Raw genomic sequence first — 19,666 nt, forward strand, 5'->3', positions numbered from 1 at the left:
CCGGCCGGCGTGTGGCTTAAGTACGGCTGAGCGGACGGGAAGCCCTGTTCTCCACACCCTATGGTCGTATGTACAGAATCTTTCATCTAGAGGATTTATATAGGGCATAAATAGTCCTGCAGCGGGACTATTTTTTTTGACAACAAATTCCATTTTTGCTTTGTACAAGTATGGAGTGGACCTGCAATTTACAGTACAAAAGATTTGCAATGCCCATTCAAAAGTATGAATACTTTGTACACTGCAAGGGGATTAAGGGACAAGACACAGCATTGCTGTGTCACAACCTGGCTTCTCTCGTATCGTAACCTAGGGTTCTAGTTAGCTAAGTCTCAGTCGGGGGCACTCACCTGAGTGTCCTTCGTCGTCGTAGTATATCGATATTGACCCCTAAGGTCTATCCAGTAATGCAGTGCTGCGTCGCTTGGTATACCGCCCCAGCCAGGCTCCGTAAACAAGTAAGGTCGATAAGGTAACGAAGTAGAGAAACAAGGCCAACTGAGTACGTATACTCAGTTGTTGGTTTAGTGCTGACGAGTCTGAACTAGAAAGGTAACCAATGCTTGATTAACGAGAATAATCGCGAAGAACTAAACTAAGTACATGAATGAGTGTCCTTATATATCCTTCGCTGTATACCATTTATGATACCATCTGTGGTAGATGGTTGGTCGCTCCGACATACCATTTCGTATACCACTAGTAGTAGTAGTAGTAGTAGTAGTAGTAGTGTGTGTGTGTGTGTGTGTGTGTGTGTGTGTGTGTGTGTGTGTGTGTATCTATTTTACGTCGGGGGCGGGTCTTTCCACGCATCCTTGGTGTGACGGTCTCGAGCAATATGAATATATTGGTAGACTATCTGACGAAATTCTAACATGAGGAAAGAAAGGAAAGAGGCAGGCCTGCCGGCGACGAGCTATCTAGTGTGCGTGAGGGGTTTAAGCGATGCTCAGTGAATGTTCTACACCAAATATGCTGTGCAGCTCGCGAGCGTCCATGCTCCGTGACACATACCCAGCCAGGGCCAGGTCAAGCATTAGCGATCCAAGCACATGCTATAGCCAAGAGATTGCATGCCCAAGGTCATCACCCCACTATCCAATGAGTTCCGGGACACGCAGGGGTAGAAGGAAATGAAAGAGCTGACCAGGCAGCAAAGCAGGCGGCTGGTAAGCCTCCGGGAAGAGGCCCAAAAGAGATCTCTCTGGCCTTTGCCTGTAGAGCCCGAACAGAAGCTGTTACAACACGGAAGCAGAGATGGCTCACTAAGGCGCTCAGCCAGCGATCCCAACAAGGTCAACAAATATACAGGCCGCAGAAGAACTGGCAGCTTGACCCTACAGCTGCAGTAGCCCCCAAGCACCTGACAAGCCGCTATTTTCAACTGAAGACAGGACATGCAGCCATTGGAGCACACCTAAACCAGATCCAGGCCCAAGAAGATGCAACCTGTAAAGGGTGTGGCTTATCAAGGGAGACAATACACCATATTTTCTTTGAATGTCGGAAATGGTGACACCAATGAAACAAGCTCTACAAGGATCTGGAGATGGATGGGGTTATGAGACCCACTGCTGCAGAGGAGCACCCGCAAAGACGACTTTTAGGAGAGCCCAGAGCTACCAGGGCGCTGCTACAATTCTTAGCCAACACCAGCGTAACTCTACCTCAGGGACATCTACAACGGGCGGCGGGAAGAGCCCGGAAAGACGAGGAATGGGGACTGGAAGCATTGGAAGAGGCAAGGAGAAGAGGAGAAGGGTAGCAGGGAGGGTAGCCTAAGCTGAGATTCAGATTAGGCCACACCCACCCTGCTCCAAAACACAAGGAGAGCACTCTGCTCAAAAGCCCTGCGCATACAGGCGGTCTGGGGCGAGGAAAAGGACCAGAAAGATTATAGAAGGGGGTGTTGCCTCAGGAACTTATAGGGACATGAGACCGTAGAATAGCTGCTGGCCTCGAGTCCATGAAACATGGTCTGTCATAACTCTAGGGCTCGGTAGCTATGGACAATAAATTTGATTAAATAATAATAATAATAATAATAATAATAATAAGGGCCTGGAGTTCACTACCAATCTTGGTGTCCTAGGGTCGGATGGTTCGACCTAGCTGTCACGGGCTCGGAAACTAGCAGATAAAACGAATAATATTCATATCTAGACTAGGTAGCCTAACGACGAGAATATCGAATCTGGGGAAGAGGAAGAAAAGGAAATCTATCTAGGCGATGAACTGTCTTTATAGGCATTTGTGTGGTGCGGCTTAAGCCCTTGTTTGCCCATATTGCTTGTATGGCATCGTTTGATATGTTGGCGCTGTTTGTCTGGCGTTGAGCCGTTGAGCCGTCACACAAAGGAGACTATCTACTGTTCATGTGCTTCGCTTGTGGGAGGGCTAGGGTTTTGCCATTTGTATGGTCGCTTGGCATCGTTTACACCGTTGGCATTGGCGTTGGCCGTCGACCGTCACAATATGCTAGACGGAGCACTGAGGTCTAAGTGTCTGGGAGGAGCCAAGGCCTTAATCAAAGCGAACACTGGAGATGTAAATAGCTTTCTGTCACCAGTGGAAGGCTGCAATGGCGACGCAGTTTCACATAGTCAGGGATAGTGATTGGTGTTAGGGGTTGAACTGAAGTTGTCTTAACCTAAAGCTACCCTTTATTATACAAGAAGGAATCGTTGAAGAAGAAAACAAAACAGAGCAGAGGCGGAAGCAATCTTTATGCTCGTACGGGAACAGTATTCCGGATAGTAATCCAGTGATCCCTCTCGGATGTCAGGAGTTGTACGAAGGGGTCACTGATAGCCCTTGTATGCCAGGGTTTGTTCGAAGGGTCACCGATAGTCTAGTATGGACCCCTTGCTGGTCGTGTTTCATGCTGGCCTTGGCCAAACTGTCATCCCTTGGGTTCGTACGATAACCCCATAACACCACAGACCTATAAATCTGCCTAGACAACCTGGAAGCAGTGCAGCAACTCCAGGGCTGGCCCACAGGGTCAAGCCAATCGATCTTCAAGCAGTTCCAAGAAGCCGCCCAGACATGACCACACTTCTCTAGAGCACCCGGAATACAGCCAGGCAGGGTGCAGGTGAAATGGGTCCCTGACCATACAGGCATTGAAGGCAATGAAGCGGCCGATAAGGAGGCCAAGATGGGTTGTCATGCTCCCCTGGAGCTCCCCCCACCACCTGCCTCATTAGCAGCGGCCAAGCGGGCAGCCCGGGGGGTGCACTGGCGCACCTTTGCACAGTTCTGGTCAGAAAAGAACCCCAAACAATATAAAGGATCTTGGGATAGGCATAGAGAAACGCCTCCCAGAGCTGCTCCTTCCACGAGCAGCCCTGGGCCGCCTCCTTGCCGCCAGGAGCGGCCATGATGACTCTGCAGAGTACCATGAGCGCTTTAAACATGAGGATGCCCTGCTGACATGTTCATGCAGTCGCAGAAAGGAGCCATCCCACTTTTATCACTGCCGCAAGGGTGTCACGGGCCCGGAATAGTAGATACTAACGAACTGAATTCCTATCTAAACCATTGTAGCCATCGACGAGAATATTGAATCTGGGGGAAAAAGAGAAGAGGGAATCTATCTAGAGGAAGAAGGGGTTTTATAGGCGTTTGTTTGACATCACCAATGTCTTGTCTGGCGTGTTGGTGTCGCTTGCCTGTGTCAGTCGTTGACGCAGCGTTGAGCCGTCACAACTGCATGAGGAGGAAAGAGAAAGATAATGTGCGAGGGGGTTCTAGGCCCTACTCTAAACAGAACAAAGGAATCAACACGATTTAGCGAGCGCTCATGCTCCGTGACACTCATTATCAAATATATGCAGTGGATTTGCTGCTGCAGGTCTAGTCCCATATAGACCTGAAAATGTGCTTGATGAGCTCCATATCCAAATGAAGACCCCTACATCACCGGGTAGTTCACATAGCAAAGAGTCATCTAGTTGGACAGCAGAGACTCCCAAGACTACCAGGCAACTTCAGAAGCAATCTGAGCTTATCAAACGCTTCTGGAGACAGCGTACACACAGCCCACCGAGCCCTATCAATCAAGCAGTTGGGCAAGTGGTCAAGGGAGCTCAAATGGCAATGCAGAACGCGCTGCTTTTAGAGCATGAGGTTAAGCAGCCACGTGCTACTAATAAATACCAAAAGCGCAAACGAGATACTACTAGGGACTTTATAGCTGCTGGTGGTATTCTGACTGGAGCAGAGGGTCAGCAACGCAGTTATGAAGCTGCTGATTTACTTGGGGAGGGGGGGGTGGTGGATGAAGGTGGTGAGAGACCACGAAAGCGAGCACCACCACGCTGCAGCAACTGCCATCAAATAGGACATATTAGATCTAGCTGCACTGCTAGATAAAGCATTATTATATATAAAAGTTGCCTTTTTTTACTTGTTCTGTTGCTAGATAACTTACTTTTTTAACTGAAGTAGGCGGACGTGCCGCTCGCTCGGTGTCCGATTAGTTAACAATAGATTTTGATGGGGAGAAAGGTAAACAGTGGCTGTACATTGTGGTGATCAATGGTTGTAGTTAACTATAGATCCCTTCGGTATGTCAGTCCATCTACACTTTTTCACGAGATGACTCGCAGAAAGTGCTCGACATGTTATGTTCTATCGTTTGCCCACATCAACGGCTATTTGCGTAGTATGTTATCAACTTCTTCTACTGCACACTCCGCTATATGCCTGAATCCCTGCGGTTCCAGGCACCTCCAGGCAGCCATCCTTCCTCCCGAAAGTAAACTTATAAGGGAAAATCCGTACATATAGTCAATATCATGAGGGGAGATGGTCGAAGGGACTCGAATCCGAAGACGCTGCCTGTCGCGACCTCGTGAGGTTCTGCGTTCGAACCCCCCTGGGCTCGCTGGACAGGTTTATACACCGGTGTAAAGCGAAACCGTTCTTTTCTTCTTTCTGTCTGTGACATTTACACTCGCCTAGCGGCTCTATAATTTTATCTTCTTCTTGACAGCATTCCTTCTACAGACGCCTCAGAAGACATCCAAGCCTCAGTATTCACCATGAGTTCCAAGCACATCACAGGACCTGCAAAACGAGATAAACGACTTGAAGGCGAAGAAAATGCGCCAGCATTTCGCAGACCAGGACCGTGTTTGTGCTCAGTTGCAACAAGGGATCAACGAGCTTAGGAGCAAGAACTTGGAGATGAGGAAACAGTTCGAAGATCATGATCGGAAATGAACACGAGCTACGCAGGGGAATTCGTTTTTCGATATGTTATTTAACATGTCGAATAAACGTACGACAAACGACCGGATGATATCAAGTAGAGTGGGATATTGAGACTCATAAGGCGATTCTGTTCTCGCTATTGCTCGCTTGCTTCATAGGAATATTTAATTGATTTAAATGACAATGGCATCAGTCTTTAAAGCATTCGTGCAGAAACAGAGAGGTAGAATCATTATGCATTACCCAGACTGAAACGAACCAAATAGTCATCATCGACTTATATATAAATAGCATAACATGAACAAAAACATCGTGTACGTCTAAACATCATCAACAATCACTATCCATGCTCCACGCAGCATTCCCCATGTTCGCATTAGAGCCCATATCACTAGGCGCCTGACCTGGAGGCATCGGAATAGGCGACGACGTGGGCGAAATCGACGACCATGACGGCGTCCGGATCGGCAGCGCCAGCCCTAATCCCTTAACACTGGTATTGGACCCATTCATCCCGTTCGCCGGAAGCCCGTTCGCATTTCTCAAACCTGCTCTGGCAATAGCTCGTCTGAGCATATCACCAGACGCATCTAGGGCAATCAGGAAGCGAGCCAGTTCTGCGCAGAGCTCCCAGTCACTTCGTTGCGATGCTAGCACGATTAAGCGAACGACATAATCTTCGATCGGTGCGTCGTCGCCCTCTAACTCGTCCTCGAAGGCTTGTAATACAAGGAGATAGCCAACGGCTGTTTTCAGGGAGTTGAGCTTCAACGCTTGCTCGAAGAGGTCTTTTGGTGGTGGGAGGTAAGTGAACAGGGTGCGCCACATTCGCAGTTCCGTTTTGCGCGTGCATTGGACTACAATGTCCAGGTATGTTTTGGTTGGGAGGGAAGCTTGAAGGAAAGATATCACGTATGGGAGTAAGGGCTGGTGTTTCTGGGATGGGTCGCTGGTTTTGCTGCTTCGGCTTTCGTTATCGACTTCGTCATCTAAAACATGGTGGAGTAGGATTTCGAGTGCGTGTGCGAAGTATGAGAGATGGGAGAAATGTTGACTAAGTGAAAGCGCTCCGGGCATATCGGACTGAACAAGGCTGTGCTGGAGGAAATAAGGAAGGAATAGATGTGTCTATCGCATAATCTTAGTATTCTCTCTTCAGAGTACCAACGACAAGAACATACCCGAATGGCAAACTTCAAAATGGCAAAAGTGACATTTCGCCGTTGGATCGTTTCTGATTCCACTCCCAAGACGATGCCTTTATTCAAGAGCACCGACAGGGGGTAGAAATCAAGAGGAACCTCGATAGGCTTGGGTACTTCTTCATGTTGTAATACTTCTTTCACATCGCCCCAAGCGAGGAGATTCTTCCCGCTGAACGTCCAAAGAGAATCTCTCAGTGATTGATTGGTCGAGTACATCTTGAATGCCATGTCGGCCGAAGGACTGGGAGGAAGTGACACATCGGGAGCAGAGGAATCGAACGCAAATTGATCACGCATCAAGATGTAGTATTCCACGTCATTGGATAAGATCCGCATGTCATACTTCAAATCGCCCGTTTCCGAAACCGATGGCTGAAGAAGAACAAGGTTACCGTCGACCAAGAGAAGGACAGAGGCCACCTTAACATCCCGAGAAGGATCACCGTTTCCTGTTTCATTGTCAGAAGAAGGCACCCCAGAGAAACGGTCCAACTCACTCATCTGATCCTCAGGCAGGACCCAGCTGATTGCCCTCACCCGAGTTGGCGCTCGTACAATGCCGTTGAAAGCGATCTGCCCAACAGGTACAAGTGTGATATGGGAATGCGTAGAGTTGATGATAAAGTGGTATAATACGTTATCGTAAGTATAGACGAGAAGGGAATCTTCACCAGACGGTCCAATGAAAACCACAGGCGAAGGGAGGTATTCTATATGCAAGATGGAATTATCATCCAACGGCAGCTCCCGTGAATATAGACGTAGCTTGTCCATGTCAGCCTTTGACGGTCCTATCAGTCTGTAGGAAAGTTGGTCGTACCTCGTATGACCCGTCACTATCAATGGCGGCAATCAGAATATGCCCATACCAGCACATACCACCTCGGACGGCAAATGAGTCTTCTACCCTGGGGTCCTCAAAGACCTTCCAGCGGCCACTGTTGACACTGTAGTGTGCTAGACCCCGTCGACCCGCAATAGCCACGTATCTCCCGTCCTGGGAAACGACAGAGGAACGGATCGGCCATTGGGAGTGCAGGTAAGTTGGTGGGTATTGCGCATGATGCCATAAAGAGTCCTTGCCCGAGATGGTTATCAGATCCGGTAGATCATGGCCGCGATAGAGAATGATTTCCGTGCTTGTTTGTAGCAAACCTCTGGCTAGATTTGCAGACGAAAAACAGCCAGTCAGCGCGCTTCGTGCTGTTTCCAATATCCACAGACGACGATCAGTCTGTCTTGTTAGGATGATATCTGATCCCCCGCCTATCCAGCATCCGTTCGAGACCCCGCTAAGCCAATCTTCAGCGTTAGCAGTAGTATGTGGACGGTCTGTCGAGAAGCTATTCCCGCCTGGCTTGCCAAACACACTCCAGGTCATCCAGCCATGTTCGTAACCGGCAAACAAGCAGTATCCATCTGGCGAGTAACTCATAAACGTCAATCTCCCAGTAGTGGATGGTGATGCAGGAGGCTGGAGCTTTTGTGAAAGCGGAACGTTTCCCATATAGTCTTTGGCTGTGTAGACGAGAACATCTCCATTTGTGCAGCTCACCGTCAATAGTGAGAACCGTGCATTTACTGCGACCCTGATTGCTTTCTCACCATCATCCTTCGGATCATGGAAGCAGTGGCCCCTAAACAACTTTTTAGTAGCCTCTGGTTCATTCTGCTGCTCCGAAATCCTCTGAATTCCATACGCCTGTCCCTCATTGGTTACCCATATCAAAAGGTTCATTGCACGGTCGTACACCATATCCTCAATCGTCGTTTTCTTGGAGACACCTAGTATCCGACCTAGGAGCTCTGATGAGGTCTGTGATCCACTGGCATCTGGTGTCCAACGGATACACTGGATAGCCGGGGGCTTCACAGTAGCCACAACTAGCTCATTATCCAAAGCCAGGGCCTTCACAATCCCCGATTCTATCTTTATGGCCATCCGAAAGCGAATGTTTATCTCCCGAATTGCATTAGCCTCCTCCCCGGCTGACAGACGGGCTAGCTGCTGACGACGCGACTGGGTGGACTGGTCAAAACGCTGTTGGTATACTCGACTGTTCGGATCGGAGGCCATCGTATAGGTAAGAAGATATCCATTGAGGGTCTGCGCGGCAAGGATCGTCGAATCGGGACGCATCAAAAGGGCCACGTTAGGTCCGTACGTTTTCATTGACGTCGCAGATCGAGCAACAGCAGCAACGACGGCAGTAGGCTATGAACACATCTCCAGTCAGCCACACCGCAGTACCAAAAGCACGAGAGAGAAACAGGCATACCTTAGTCTGCCAAACCGCAATGGACGAATCCGTCATCGTCGCAAACAAGTGACCACTGCGAGACACACAGAGGCCACTAATGGGCTCATCCGCCCATGATCCCGGCTTCGACTCAGGCCCATTACCGGCGTGGTCTACCGACTCTTTCTGCTCCGGAGAGCTCTCATTCTCATGGTCAACTGCTCGATCCTCATCGGACAAAGCGGGCGGAATTCCGGGGCCATTGACCGCATAGACCCGGGGGACACCATTGGGCCAGTACATGGCTCGATACAGGGACGATGGTCACAGCGAGAGAAGATAGCTCACATCGAGTCATCTTCGTTCACAACTAGCGTAGGGGACGTTAGTTACTCCGTCGGACTCGGGCTAGCTCCAGTCCCAGGATCGCGACCATATCCCGTTCTGCAAGTTGTTCTGTCAAGCCCTAAGATCACAGTAACTGTAAAGGAAGAAAGAGAAGGATGAAGAGACAGATAGTCGAAGAGACGTTCAGAAGCTACTCTGGGGATCGCCGAGCACGGGGTGCAATCACGTGCACCGGAGCTTCGCCCATACAGAAGGCATAAAGTCTCCCCGCAGCGCCGCCAAAAAATCCCCCGCGGCCAGTCTCCTTTTCTTTCTACTGTCCATTGATTTTTTGTTGATTTCTATCGTTCTATCCGGTCATTATCATGGTAAGAATGTCTGGCACAGTTTCTTCTACTGACAAGTATCAATAAATGGATACTGACGGATTTGCTTGCAGGCCCCCAACGATTCCAAGAAGCGCTTAGCGCTGGCCGTCGTCGATTTCCTCGGTTCCAGCTTGAAGGACGGCACTCTCACTGCGGATGACGCCGAGTCGATTGAGATTGCCCAGTCATGCATTGCGGATACGTTCAAGGTCGATCCCTCCGATGAGGCTGCCGTCAAGGATGCCGTGGGTGGACAGTCGTTAGCGAACATCTACAGTGTGTACGAGAAGCTCCGGAATAGACCGTCTGGCGATGCTTCCGCCACTGCCTCTGCATCTGCGTCCTCCAGTAGCGCACCAGCCCCGGCAGCTGAGCAACCTACGCCCAAGCCTGGCGTGCCCACTCCGGACTCCGACAGGTTGAAGGCTGAGGGTAATGCCGCGATGGCAAGCAAGGACTACGACGGCGCCATCAATTTCTACACCCAGGCTCTGGAGATCTCCAAGGCGAACCCCATCTACCTTTCCAACCGGGCTGCTGCTTATTCTGCCTCCGGTCAGCATGAGAAGGCCGCGGAGGACGCAGAGTATGCCACTGTCGCGGACCCGACATACTCCAAGGCCTGGAGCCGTCTAGGACTCGCCCGTTACGATATGCAAGACTTCCACGGGGCCAAGGAAGCCTATGAGAAGGGTATTGAGGCTGAAGGCAACGGTGGCAGCAGCGCCATGAAGAAGGGTCTCGAGACCTGCAAGAGGAAGATTGACGCCACCCAGGGTGTGGAGTCTTCCAACGCTGGTAACGAGGGTACACGTGGTGCTGGTACTGGTGCTGGTGCTGGTGCTGGTGGTATGCCCGATCTGTCCTCTCTGGCTAGCATGCTTGGCGGCGGTGGCGGCGGCGGTGGCGGCGGTATGCCCGACCTCGGCTCCATGATGAACAACCCCATGTTTGCGAATATGGCCCAGAACCTCATGAGCAACCCTGACGCGCTCGGTGGCATCATGAACAACCCGCAGTTGCGGTCGATGGCTGAGAACTTTGGTCGTGGTGGTGGAATGCCCGACATGTCCAACTTGATGAACGACCCCAACATTGCAAACATGTAAGTCCCGTTCAGGTACTACACTATAGATCATCAGATGTTAACGAATACACAGGGCTCGGAATATGATGGGTGGTGGTGGTGGACAAGGTGGTGGACAAGGAAACTGAAGTATAATACCTGTCTTGTTGGAGAGTTCTGGCAGTTGTTGCTCTTTTCGATGATTGTTATTCGCCTAAGTTGCTATTATTCACCCTGAAGTTTACGAGTTTATGGTAAAACCTTGAAGCGAATGGAGTTATTTGACGATACTACACTTTTTCTCGATTGCAAGACTGTTGAAGACGAGCAGTATAGTAAGACGATGCTGGACGGGTCCAGATGCAATATATTGATCAAGAGTGGAGGATTTGATGCTAAACCTTTAACAAGAATAAACGCCAAGAACCCAAAAACACATAAAACAGACCAGACAGTTCATCAATCAATACACCCATAAAGAGCAACCCGTTATTTTTGTGGAATCCTCCGTCTTCAAGACGAGTCGTTGAATTCCACGTGAGAACAGGCGGAACACATCATCAATACAAGAAAAAGAGAAATCAAATTAAACAACAATCATATAATCGTGGTTACTATCACAGTGAATAGCGCCGGTTCCGCCTGCTCTCTATTCGTATAGCCGATATTGTACAGTCAAAATGATATCAAGACAACCAAGAAATAGAAGGGATGAGAAATTTCATGAGATAAGGAACGCCGTTAAATCAAGAGATGGAAGGAAGAGGGAAGGGGCGGTAACAAGATGTCGTAGGAGAATCGAGAGGACGTGCGGTGACATGCATGAGGGAAAAGTAAGCTTTTTAAATGTAGTCACGAGCAGCCTTCTGCAGCTCGATCAATCTCCATCCACGAGTCTCCGGGTTGTTGACGTCTTCCGGAATTCTAGTGAGACCGATGGCATAAGTGACCAGCTGCACCTTGTCCTCCATACCGGCGGCAAGTTCGTTGGTCTTAGCATTGCGGAAAACGTGGACTTCCTGTGTACGGCAGGTGACAACGAAGACGGGGATCTCGCCAGGTTCAAGCATACGAGCATTAGAGATGTCGACGCCACGGATGTCAAGAATGCGGCCATCGGACTTCAGGCCTGCAGTAGTGTATTGTTGCGAAAGAGCAGCGTAGACATGGAATTGGGCGTCTGACAGCCAGAGCTTCAGCGTTTCAACATCACCCTTGACGTAGGCGTCAAGGACTTCAGGAAGCATGTATTCGCGCATTTCTCTCAGGAAGCCCTCAAGCTGGAAGTTGGGATCCATCTCTCGGAACTTCTTGATAACTTGTGCAGTTTCGTTTTCGGCAAAGAAAGAGGCGACTCTGTCAGAGATACTGCGTGCTGTGGTGATCAACGGGTTCTCCGACTCATTGTAAGTCTCCTTCATCGTGAAGAGCTTCTGCATCATAGGGTTGGAGTCACGGAATTCGCGCCACGAATCTTTCCACGCAGCGTCCTTGTGAACAGTGACGTTGGTACCGGCCCTATGAGAAAAAGGTAAAAATTAGCACCATAAGTTGCAAATAACGTGGATTTTGTGGATGACAACTCACTCTGGATCCTCAACCATCGGCCCAGCATTGCGACGCCCAGACTTGGCCTCCATCTCTTCACGCAATTGCCGTTGCTTCCGACGCTCCTCTTTCTCAACCCAGCCGCCATAGCGTGAACTGCTACCGTCGTCGATGGCGTCTTTCACGCCACCAACAGCAGTCTTGTAAGCATCGGTCTCTCTCACGGGTCTTGTAGCCTTCTCGATACCGGATCCAGTGGCGTTCACACCACTCCGGAGACCCTTGACAACAGACGTGTTCCATGTCCATGCAGCACTCTTGCCAATAGCTTGACCAGTGGTCTTGAACGCAGTAGAAGTCCGGGAACTTGCGGCTTGACGGGAAGCCTCGTAAGCGGCACGTGCCTGCTTGATCCTCTCGTTCTCGGAGAATTCATGTGCCGAGGAAGCAAGAGCCTTTGTCGATTCGTTCCATTCCTTGGACGCCTTGAATTCGGTTTGGAGAGTTTCTGTGAATACTTGCCATGGGGACTTGTCACCGTGCGGCGGGGGAGGCGGAGGCGTTTCCTTCTGTCCTTCTTCCTTTCCTTCTCCCTTCCCTTCTCCCTCTTCCTTGGATCCCTCTTCCTTAGATCCCTCTTCCTTAGATCCCTCTTCCTTGGCCTCATCGGCCTGCTTCTCCTTCTGCTGCTGCTGCTGCTGCCATTGGGCCGTGGAGGCATGGAAAGATCTCGTCAGAGGGAGCGCCGTATACGGAGAGACCAGTCGGGAAATGGGACGGTTGACCACGGTCGTCCGGCTGTTCACGGCGGCATCCGAAGCTGTCGAAGAATAGGCCCGATTTAGCAGCTGCTGGGTGGTCACTGCATTCATCTTGAGACCCGACAACTGAGAGCGCAAAGTGGCCGCCCGCGCGGTGGCCGGCATCCTTGTAGCCGGAATCATGCTCTGCACCGAGATTATGGCTCGACTACAAACTGCAATTGATATCGACAATTCCAGAACCAATCTGGGCCCCGAGAGGTTGTAGTTGTAGAGCGGGACAAACAAAGCAGGGCGTGGAGGGGGGAGGCAAAAGAGGAATGATTGAAATTGGAGGGAAAAAAAGTGCAGTTGCAGTGCCAAGAAATCCCAAACTCTTCCGATCTTTTCCCCCCGAATCTTTTGCCCGCTGATTTATCACCACCTCCGCATCCATCCCACAATATGAATTCGCAATTCACGACTGCTCTAGCAAGAGCATTGCCTTCAGTCGGTCGACAATGCCAGTTCCGACCATCCCCCCTTCGCCTGGTGCGACCCTTTTCCTTCACTCCCCGGACCTACGAGAATGAGAAACAGCGGTTACGTGCGACTGAACGCCAGCTTTTCGATGCGCAAAATGAGCAATCTACGGAAGGGCTGTCTCCGATATCGACGCTCACGCAAATGATGCAAGGGCAAGACAAGCCTCCGGCCGTGACAGAGGATTTCGAGCACATGAGAGAGAACCTAGAGAGCGCTTTGATCAAACATCCGTACGGCGACAAGCAACCACCACACCATCTCCACGTTTACGCGCACAAACACAATACCATCCTGACTCTGACACGACCGAATGGCAACCCCATACTCGTGAGAAGCTGTGGTCACTTGGGTTTCCGCAAATCCCAGCGTTCTGGTTATGACCCGGCGTATCAACTATCCACCCACACGTTCGGCCAATTGCAAGAAAAGGGTCTGCTCCTCGATATTCAGCGACTGGAGATTGTGTTCCGTGATTTCGGGCCTGGCAGGGAAGCATTCACCAAGGTTCTATTGGGTAACGAGGGGAGGAACATTCGTGGGCTGGTTAGCCGAGTCACCGACGCGACCCGGATCAAATTTGGAGGCACCAGAAGCAGAAAGGTCCGGAGACTGGGTTAAACTGTTATCTTTCTTTTATTCTTATCGATATCTGGAATGCTGTTGTGAACTGCGTATGCCTTGGCTTTCGCAGGGAGCAATAGGGAAATGGCACGGATTGATACGACTCTGATACTCAACACGAAAACGAATACCATGGCCTTGCATCTATCCGGATCGAATCTGTCCTATTCTCATGGAATGCCGGAGGGAATAATTGTCTGGATAGCTCTGGTATCCATTTCTGTACACTAGTCCTCATGTTATTAGTACAACGAATTTTTTTTTTTTTCTTCCTTTGGGAAACTCCTCTGTTCCAATTGACTCTATATGTATCGTTTTTTTCTTGTTCACTTTGATTTCTTTGCTTCCTTTGTACTTGTATATAGAAATGGCCGACCTACCGAATGCGGTATAGCGTCATCCCGATGAATCTGGAATCTCGGCCTCTCTTGATAGTGATAACAACAGCAACACTGTCCTCACCACCGTTCTTGCTGGCTTACCAGTCCTACATTGTATCTTTTTATTCAATTTCTACAGGGTACTTTAACCAGTGCTTGACTTCTCTGCTTAATCCTCCCACGGTCCGGTTAACTACTCGCCGTTCGGCACATGCGCCGGAGCTGCTCCTCATACCATCACCCCTCTACAGCAATCGGCGAGCAGCGCAACGCACCCCTTTCAATATTAGAACGAACGGCTTGATGAGTGCTGGAGATCTTTCACCGGGCCGCCGTCCAAGACCGTTTGGATGCACCCTCTAAACCCCTTCCTTCGTGCCTTCTTTCGAAGCACTGTTCCCGGGCAATGTCTGCCTATCGAGAATCATGTACGTTTTGCGCGCCGGATGGGGTCCATCCCAAGGATTGGTTCTGATGTCTGTTTTCTATATAGGTCTTGCTAGTACCGACGACTGAATCTCTGACTGGATCGCGCGATCGTGAGTCGAATATCTACTACTCCGATATCGTCGGTTCGGAAGACTTCCTGGGCAGTCATGTTCTACGCATTCCGTTCTCTGCCGGGCACGCAGGTGGAAAGGATGATTTGAACGTTCGCGATAGTCGGGGAAAGGCAAAACAAGTATCAACGGTCAATGGGCGGACGGTGATCATCAAGGAGAGCTCGGTTTACAGCAACAAAGGTGGGGATGTCCTCGAATAGCTCGAGTGCGTGCAGGGGCTGACTATATGCGACCCTAGGCTTCAAATCTCTAACCCAGGCCCAACTACTGTCGGATGCCCTATACTACGCCCCGAATAACGAATCGCAACCATGGCTCATCTATTACATCTCTCGACCCTTGATCGGCTCCTTCGATCCCGGCAAGATCATCTCTGCCGCAGTACCTGGCATGCTCCCAAGCAAGGTCGAATCCGACGACAGAGAAACGAACTCAACTGGACCGGTTTCCTCGCCGCCCAAGAAAGTGATCAGAACGTTTGGCGAGCTATTGCTGAATTTCCCAATGATAGCACGGCAGATGCAATCGGGTCTTGACAGAATGTTCCGGGAATTTGGCAAAGAGTTGGGGAAACCGCTACCTCCTCCGCCATCGCGGTCACCTATGTTGGAAGACGATGAGAGATCAAGGGGCCGTACTGAATTGAAAATCGATGAAACAGCTTCGAGCCGCAGTTTATCGGCTTTTGGGCAGGAACCTTTGCCGTTCAATTCAGGGGAGTACTTTGAAGATGATGAAGACCTCATGCGTCGGAGCTTGGAGACCGCAGTGACTGCAGCCATCGACCTTTTCCGTCTTGTAGACAAGCAACAATTATCGTTCCTAGGGGCTACTACCGATCTCACCGGGCCTCTGGTTGAACGGTTGATCGAGCGGTACGTCGCTGAACAGGTGCATGAACTGCTCCTTTTTCCTCGACTTTGCAGCTTTCGGAAGTCTGAAGACGCAGACTTAGATCATAGGATTCGTCAGATGGAAAGCGTCGATATTTCGCAAGTTGGGATCACTGTCAAAGGAGGCCGTGACGGCAAGAGAGAATTACTGCAACGTCTTGGGAGAGGAGTCGAGGAGTTTCGGAAGATGTTGGATGCGAAGTGTCCTCACGATATGCTGGGCACACTTTTGGAAACGGTCAAAGTGATATCGTTTCCCGGAAACTACGACAAAGCTGGTTCATCGGCTTCTGAGAAGAAGACGGCGCCAGTGATGGTCAACGCTGACATCTTGGTTTCTTTATTGCTTGTTGTGGTCATCAGATCTCAAATACGACATCTTCAGGCCAGGCTCCTTTACATGCAGCATTTCATCTACATCGACGATGTCGAGAGTGGAGAAATGGGATATGCTTTGAGCACTCTTGAAGCCGTTCTTACGTATCTTTTGACGGATTCAGCGGGTCTGCGAAGATCGAGTGTCCGCAACAGGCGTTTGTGGAACGCGACAAAGGCAGGCAAAGTCTCTGATATGAAGGCTATTCTGGAACCCGGCACTGACCACGAGTCGCTGGATGACGAAATACCCGTGGAGCGAGAAGGCAAAACCGTACTCTTCAAGACAGATGAGGATGACAAACATTCACGAGATACTTCGTCCGTGCACAGCATGCCAGCCGGTTTCTCAGAAGACGATGAACCATCATCATCTCATATAGAGGACAGTCCATTATCTGAAACGCCACCATTGGCTCATGTGTTCCCCTTCCAGACATGGACCGGCAATACTTCTCCTCAAAAGGAGACCCGGCGTCCGCCGAAGAGGGTTTCCATGGATGTACGCAGTTTATCCTCCTCGTCAGCTGTCTCATTCGCTTCAAGGACAACCACCATCGGATCGATGACAAGCACAATCGAAGCTGATAGTTCGATCGAGACGTTGACAAAAACGCAGGATCCTGCCGGGTATTCAATTCCGATGATGGCCGTCGAGAGTCGTCAGCCCGAGGCGTTGAAGTATCTGCTAAGCCTTGAGGAATATTACCCACTACAGGATATCCTTACAGACACAAGCACTGAAGGGACGACGCTGTTCAGTGCCGCTGTCCAGCTGGGCCACACAGAAGTGGTGAATATCCTGCTTGACTTCCTTTTCAAATCGACCGACGAGAGCACGATCGTGTCCTACTTGAAGAAGTCGGATGTACATGGACGCACGGCTGCCCACTACCTTTTCAGCACGCCATCTGTCATATCTACTCTGGGAAACCTCCTCCCCTGGAAGCAGCGCGACAAACACGGACAAACGCCACTTTTTGCGCTCTGTAGGTCTTACGACCATCCTGATTACAAATTTATGATCAATGATGCATTGAATGCCGCGCGAAATGCCCAGAGAGATGGTAAAGCGATACGTCTTGACGACCACGTCGATTCGAGGGGTAATACGTTGCTTCACATAGTCAGCGATCCCGAGGTAACTCTACGGATCCTCGAAGGAAGCGATTGCGACCCGAACGCAACCAACGAGAAGAAATTCACGCCGTTAATGACAGCAAGCAAGTATGGTCGTATAGACCAAGTTCGACTTCTCTTTATGGATCCCAGAGTGGATGTCCATCTCAAGGAACTCCGTGGATTAACAGCTGTCGAGATCGCCAAAGACGACGAAGTACGGAATCGCATCGACGACTTAATACTCCTGTCGAGCCCTCCATCAGCGTACGATGATCCGTCAGACCGTGTCACTACAGTGGTGCGTTCGTTCTTCGTTGAAGATGCGACAGTCCGTTTTGTTCTGAAATCCGGTGCACCCCACCCCCCTGAGGAAGAAGTAGAATCCAGACCCGGCTCCGCAACATACACAGTCACCACCTGTCGACGCAGTTTCTCCGATTTTGAGAACCTAGCCAAGGGTCTCTCACTCGAGCACCCTGCCTCCTACATCCCGTCACTCTCGCACTTCCGCAGCCCCTTCCAAATCCACTCCAAACCGTCTCGAGCCGTCCTTCACGACATGCAGGAAAAGCTCGACCGGTTCCTAAAGATCCTCCTCACTCATCCAACCTTCTCCACTCACGAAATGCTCTGGGAATTTTTCCTCGTCCCCGAGTTGCACCCCGACATGATGGCGGATCGATCTCGCCAGAAGGCAGCAGCTCTTTCCGAGACTATAGCTGAGGACTACACACCTGCTACGCTCGAGGGAATGCGAGAGACGGAACAATTCGTCAATCACGCACAGGAGATAGTCCGCGCCGTGCACGCCAACACACGCAGTACCATCCGCCGCGGACACTCCCTGCACAATGCCGCCTCAGACCTCGCGGACGCAGTCACCCTCTGCACATCCGTCCTCTCAACTCTAAAAGAACCAACCAACGCCCTTCCCCCATCCCACATCGACGCTTTCGCCCGCTACGCAGGGTTCCTCTCGACCTCGACTTCGGACTCCTCCCCACTCCTGCAGTACCTCACTGCCCTAACCTCCATCGACAACACCACGGCGGCGATCCTGTCTGCGCTCTCCCGGCCCATAAACCTCATGTCCACACTTACCACTACAAACAGGACCCTTTCGCGCACCCACTCCTCACTCGTTTCTTCATCCCTCCCACGCAGATTCAACCTCAGTTTCCCGGGCCTCGAAGAATCGCGCCAGAAATCCGTGCGAGACCTCGAAAACAAGATCAACGACTACGAAGCACAGACCGCGCAGCTTTCGAGAGAGATTACCTGGAATAAAGATGTTGTTGTTAGCGAGCTTGCCGGCTGGACGTCGTGGCGGGAGAAGGTTGGACGGGATGCGATAAAGGCGTTTGCGAGGGATATGCTTGTTAGAGAGCGGGAGAGGGGGAAGAGGATTGAGAGGTGCTTGAGAAGTGTTAGAGAAATGGGCTCTTAGGTTTTATCGTACTTCTCTGTTGCTTTGTTTCAATTTCTTCTTATTGTTTAACTATGGGTTTTAGATGGACTGAGTCCGGACATGCTAATGAAGTATGAATATATTCCACTCTTCTTGATGAGAAGACACGCCTTGCTGACTTGGACTCACCATCAATGTTGATTCCTAATTGACTGCCACGTGCCTGTTAGGACCCTCGTCACAAATCCGTAGCTTTTATCTCCATATCTCTACTAGACATTTTATCCTATATAGCATCGATGTAGCATACACCAAACACTGACATATTAGTCTAATTGGCTATACAATATCCTTCTTACTTTAACCTAACCTTCTTGAAATGCTTTCCGCATCGATCCGAGCCAGTTTCAAATCAATCGTGGCTTGTGCAAATGGGTCTCTCATGCAGCGTTCGACAGAAAAACTATTACTTCTGTTGAACTAAACTTTCATTAATGGACATTGCAAACAAAAACGCTGATTTGCTCAGAATCTGGCTTAGCTAACAACAGCGCTGGATGGTTTTATCAAATGTAGGTACACACACACACACACAGCTCCCCAGAGGCTACACATACTAATGGCTGTTCTATACCCGCAAGCATTTGAATTCAACTGACGAGTTCTGGTTATCACGTTGTGCCAGTCTTCTTCATCGAATCGGTCTTCATCGGGATCTTGCCAGACATGGCACACGACAAACCACCTCAAACTCCCACGTACGGGAATCTGCTACTGGTGAAATAGGGGCCATTGACAACGAAAAAGTCACTCAAAACGCTGGACGGACTAGGAAAATACATTCTAAGAATACATTCTAGCGGAGCCCGTCTACCGGGAGAGTACCAAGAGTACAAAATGAGATAGAGATTGTTTCGATTATTATTCGCTCCGGTGGCTGTTATGACAGTCTGAAAATTTTGCTGATATCATAATCACATGCCCCAAGGTACGTTCTGTATGCTGTCTTTCTTAGCATAGCAG

At 50.1% G+C, this 19,666-nt stretch overlaps 7 protein-coding genes across 7 annotated transcripts; 4 read left to right on the plus strand and 3 right to left on the minus strand.

Annotated features, from left to right (window-relative positions):
* Window positions 1-707: 707 nt before the first annotated feature.
* ASPGLDRAFT_1493012 (uncharacterized protein) lies at window positions 708-1,762 on the minus strand. The gene is made up of 2 exons (XM_022542019.1): window positions 780-1,762; window positions 708-747 (listed from the first exon to the last, which is right to left on the minus strand). The coding sequence occupies exon 1, from the start codon at window positions 1,397-1,399 to the stop codon at window positions 1,037-1,039; it is 363 nt and encodes a 120-aa protein (XP_022400133.1). The 5' UTR covers window positions 1,400-1,762; the 3' UTR covers window positions 708-747; window positions 780-1,036.
* A 3,788-nt stretch (window positions 1,763-5,550) lies between these two features.
* On the minus strand, window positions 5,551-8,968 carry ASPGLDRAFT_128180 (RIC1 family protein; the record flags this gene model as incomplete). The annotated part of the gene is made up of 5 exons (XM_022540772.1): window positions 5,551-6,348; window positions 6,402-6,874; window positions 6,923-7,190; window positions 7,246-8,640; window positions 8,705-8,968. The coding sequence occupies 5 exons, from the start codon at window positions 8,966-8,968 to the stop codon at window positions 5,551-5,553; spliced, it is 3,198 nt and encodes a 1,065-aa protein (XP_022400134.1).
* Window positions 8,969-9,378: 410 nt separating this feature from the next.
* On the plus strand, window positions 9,379-10,490 carry ASPGLDRAFT_67092 (putative Hsc70 cochaperone (SGT); the record flags this gene model as incomplete). The annotated part of the gene is made up of 2 exons (XM_022549090.1): window positions 9,379-9,381; window positions 9,453-10,490. The coding sequence occupies 2 exons, from the start codon at window positions 9,379-9,381 to the stop codon at window positions 10,488-10,490; spliced, it is 1,041 nt and encodes a 346-aa protein (XP_022400135.1).
* A 799-nt stretch (window positions 10,491-11,289) lies between these two features.
* tim44 (protein translocase subunit TIM44) lies at window positions 11,290-12,921 on the minus strand (the record flags this gene model as incomplete). Its single annotated transcript, XM_022544660.1, has 2 exons — window positions 11,290-11,965; window positions 12,035-12,921. 2 exons carry the CDS (start codon window positions 12,919-12,921, stop codon window positions 11,290-11,292), a joined length of 1,563 nt encoding a protein of 520 aa, XP_022400136.1.
* Window positions 12,922-13,196: 275 nt separating this feature from the next.
* Window positions 13,197-14,045, plus strand: ASPGLDRAFT_47987 (mitochondrial 37S ribosomal protein uS11m). Its single transcript, XM_022546793.1, has one exon. The coding sequence runs from the start codon at window positions 13,201-13,203 to the stop codon at window positions 13,897-13,899; it is 699 nt and encodes a 232-aa protein (XP_022400137.1). The 5' UTR covers window positions 13,197-13,200; the 3' UTR covers window positions 13,900-14,045.
* Window positions 14,046-14,092: 47 nt separating this feature from the next.
* ASPGLDRAFT_399405 (uncharacterized protein) lies at window positions 14,093-14,712 on the plus strand. The gene has a single exon (XM_022545149.1). The coding sequence runs from the start codon at window positions 14,286-14,288 to the stop codon at window positions 14,643-14,645; it is 360 nt and encodes a 119-aa protein (XP_022400138.1). The 5' UTR covers window positions 14,093-14,285; the 3' UTR covers window positions 14,646-14,712.
* Window positions 14,360-18,860, plus strand: ASPGLDRAFT_172865 (putative VPS9 domain protein). The gene is made up of 3 exons (XM_022542779.1): window positions 14,360-14,710; window positions 14,776-15,025; window positions 15,084-18,860. Exons 1-3 carry the CDS (start codon window positions 14,633-14,635, stop codon window positions 18,680-18,682), a joined length of 3,927 nt encoding a protein of 1,308 aa, XP_022400139.1. The 5' UTR covers window positions 14,360-14,632; the 3' UTR covers window positions 18,683-18,860.
* The last annotated feature ends 806 nt before the right edge of the window (window positions 18,861-19,666 follow it).

The sequence above is a fragment of the Aspergillus glaucus genome (assembly GCF_001890805.1).
Source record: "Aspergillus glaucus CBS 516.65 unplaced genomic scaffold ASPGLscaffold_12, whole genome shotgun sequence".
Lineage (NCBI taxonomy): Eukaryota > Fungi > Ascomycota > Eurotiomycetes > Eurotiales > Aspergillaceae > Aspergillus > Aspergillus glaucus.

What these genes read in the sequence shown, in the direction of transcription:
- ASPGLDRAFT_1493012 (XM_022542019.1), bottom strand. Translation starts at nt 1,399, where the DNA reads ATGTCCTGTCTTCAGTTGAAAATAGCGGCTTGTCAGGTGCTTGGGGGC.
- ASPGLDRAFT_47987 (XM_022546793.1), top strand. Translation starts at nt 13,201, where the DNA reads ATGAATTCGCAATTCACGACTGCTCTAGCAAGAGCATTGCCTTCAGTC.
- ASPGLDRAFT_399405 (XM_022545149.1), top strand. Translation starts at nt 14,286, where the DNA reads ATGCGGTATAGCGTCATCCCGATGAATCTGGAATCTCGGCCTCTCTTG.
- ASPGLDRAFT_172865 (XM_022542779.1), top strand. Translation starts at nt 14,633, where the DNA reads ATGCACCCTCTAAACCCCTTCCTTCGTGCCTTCTTTCGAAGCACTGTT. An exon ending in GTCTGCCTATCGAGAATCAT is followed by an intron (nt 14,711 to 14,775) that starts GTACGTTTTGCG and finishes TTTTCTATATAG; the next exon opens with GTCTTGCTAGTACCGACGAC. An exon ending in CTCGGTTTACAGCAACAAAG is followed by an intron (nt 15,026 to 15,083) that starts GTGGGGATGTCC and finishes ATGCGACCCTAG; the next exon opens with GCTTCAAATCTCTAACCCAG.